We start from the raw sequence: 2,390 nt of genomic DNA on the forward strand, positions 1-2,390 counted from the left end.
GCCCCCTCGGACCCAAACCCCTTCCCCGAGGGCCTGCCGCCTGGAGGAGGAAGAAGAGGAGAAAGAAGGATGCATGTGGGGGATTTTTTTCATCTCTCCTTGCTCCTTCCCCGGAGGAGAAGCGGCAGCCTCCCCGAGAGACTGGAGGGGCTGGGGGCAGTGGGGGACCGGGGGAGTGACTGGGGGGTTCAGCGAGGACGCTGCCGGTAGTTCCCGTTGATCTCCTGGGAGATGGTGACAGCCTCGGCACCCAGGGGCAGCTTGTCGCTGTACTCGGAGCGCACCTCAAACTCCTCACCGTTGGCTTTGGACTGCGACTCCGCCATGGAGCTGGCTGCTACGCTCTCCTCCCGCTCTAGCTCCGTGGTCTCCTCGGCTTCTCTCCTCCTCCTCCGCCTGCCTCCTTCGTCATCATCTTCCTCATCCTCGTCCTCTTCCTCTGCTTCCCCTTCCCCCACCTCGCTGGGGTTGTAATTCTTCTCGGATTCCAGGTAGGAGGCGCGGGGGTCGAAGTCGGCAGCCATGTGCTTCTCCATCTGGTCTGGGTTCTGGGCTTTCATGATCAGCTTGTAGGTTTTGCCCTGGTACTTGGAGAGGAGGTGGCACCACGTGGCACCCATCAGGGGGAGGGTGGCCAGGAGCAGCAGGAAGATGCTCACGACCACAATGATGATGAGAGAGGGGATCTCCTTTTTGGTGGTGAAGACCACTTGGACCTGGCAGTCCTCCCCTAGGTAAGTGAGGCACACCGAGTAATTGGTGCCAGGCTTCAAGCCCTGGAACCAGTATGAGTTCACTCCTTCCTCGATCTTGGACCACTGTACCAAGGCGTGGCCATGGCTGCTCTCCTGGCACAGGTAGAGCATCCTCAGATGCACCTTGTCGGGCTGCACGTAGGTGGGCGTCAGCTGCACCCGGGCATCGCGCTCCGACACATCCAAGGCGATCACACCCAAGTCGAAGGTGTGCTGCTTGAAGTCACCACTCTGGTTGAAGGCATGGTTGGAAATGTATCTGCTGGTTGGCATGGAGCCACACTTCTTCTCAAAGGGAGGAAGCTGGAAGGGGACTTTCCCGTCTCCCGTGGGCTCCATCCCAGCTGCTGAGGATGGGTGGCTCTGCCGGGTGGGGCTGAGGGGTTTGCTCCTCTCATCGGGTGTGAGCACACTGTTCTTCGCTCCCTTGGCTCCAGGCTTCTTGTCACCTGGCTGTGCTTTGCCTCCCGTTGGGTCCCTGCCAGGCTGCAGCGGGTACTTCTGGGATCCAGCCACAGCCACATTGACCGAGGTCTGGTTGCTCCCCATTTCATTGGTGGCCAGGCAGGTGTAGGTGCCCTCCTCCCGCTTGCTCAGGTGAGGAATAACCAGCGTACCATTCTTGAAGACCAAGAAGCGCTCAGGGTCCTGTTTGGGGGGGTCCTTCCCTGCACTCTCGCTTGGGCTGCCGCTGAGCTCCAGGGTCTGGCTGGAGGTGCGGATCTTCCAGCTGACTTCGGGTGGTGGAGTGCCTGTCACGGCACAGTGCAGCGTCAAGGTGAAGCCATCAAAGAGCTCCGTGGTGTCCAGGTTGGGGTAGTAGGTAAGCTGCACAGAGGGTGAGGTGCACTGTGCATCTGGGATCTTACCCACCGGCATCCCACGGAGCTGTTCCGGGAGGCTGCAGGTGATGGATTCCTTCTCTGGGATGGAGATGAGCGTGCTGTCCATCCACTTCTTGAGCCATTGGAGCTTGCAGGAGCACTCGAAGGGGTTGTTGTAGATTTGCAGATGGGACAGGGAGCTGAGTGAGTCGAAGATGCCTTCGGCGAGCGTGGTGAATTTATTGTTGTTGATGCGCAGAGACCGCAGGTCCTTCAGGGTGTGGAAAGCCCCTTGGGGCACCGCAGCCATGTGGTTGTTGTTCATCTTGAGCAGCTGGAGGGCGCTGAGGTTGTAGAGGTCCTGCCAGGGGAAGTCCACGATCTGGTTGTGGCTGATGTCAAGGTTCTTCAGCTGCACCAGGATGGCGAAGGCGCCGGGCTCGATGGTGCGGATCTCATTGTGCGCCAACCAGAGGGACGTCACCTGGGTCACCTCCAGGAAGGAGCGCCTCTGCAGAGCCGTGATCTTGTTGGCCGACAGGCTGAGGGTGGTCACGTTGGAGGGCAGCCCAGTGGGCACTACCTGGAGATCCTTGTAGGCGCAGTCGGCGAACTGGTGGGCGTACTTATCCACGCAAGCGCAGGGTTCGGGGCACGCCCGGGCCGAGCCCAGCAGGGCTGCCAGCCACAACCACAGCACCGGGGCCATGTCCCCTGCTAAGGGACACAAGGGCTGGGTGGGTGCCCGCCCCGCTCCTTGCCGCCCGGAGGGAGGCGGCGGGGACGCGCCCCATTGTCTGTGCCCGGCCCC

General features: G+C 61.2%; 1 protein-coding gene across 1 annotated transcript in view; it reads right to left on the reverse strand.

Annotated features, from left to right (window-relative positions):
• The window catches only part of LOC100543419 (immunoglobulin superfamily containing leucine-rich repeat protein 2-like), a 9,120-nt gene extending 6,788 nt beyond the window's left edge, over positions 1–2,332 (reverse strand). Inside the window, exon 1 of the mRNA XM_031555205.1 lies at positions 194–2,332. Within this exon, the coding sequence (XP_031411065.1) occupies positions 194–2,288 (2,095 nt within the window). The 5' untranslated portion in view covers positions 2,289–2,332. The remainder of the gene's footprint in view (positions 1–193) is intronic.
• Between the last annotated feature and the right edge of the window lie 58 nt (positions 2,333–2,390).

Source organism: Meleagris gallopavo, chromosome 12 (assembly GCF_000146605.3).
Source record: "Meleagris gallopavo isolate NT-WF06-2002-E0010 breed Aviagen turkey brand Nicholas breeding stock chromosome 12, Turkey_5.1, whole genome shotgun sequence".
Classification (NCBI taxonomy): domain Eukaryota; kingdom Metazoa; phylum Chordata; class Aves; order Galliformes; family Phasianidae; genus Meleagris; species Meleagris gallopavo.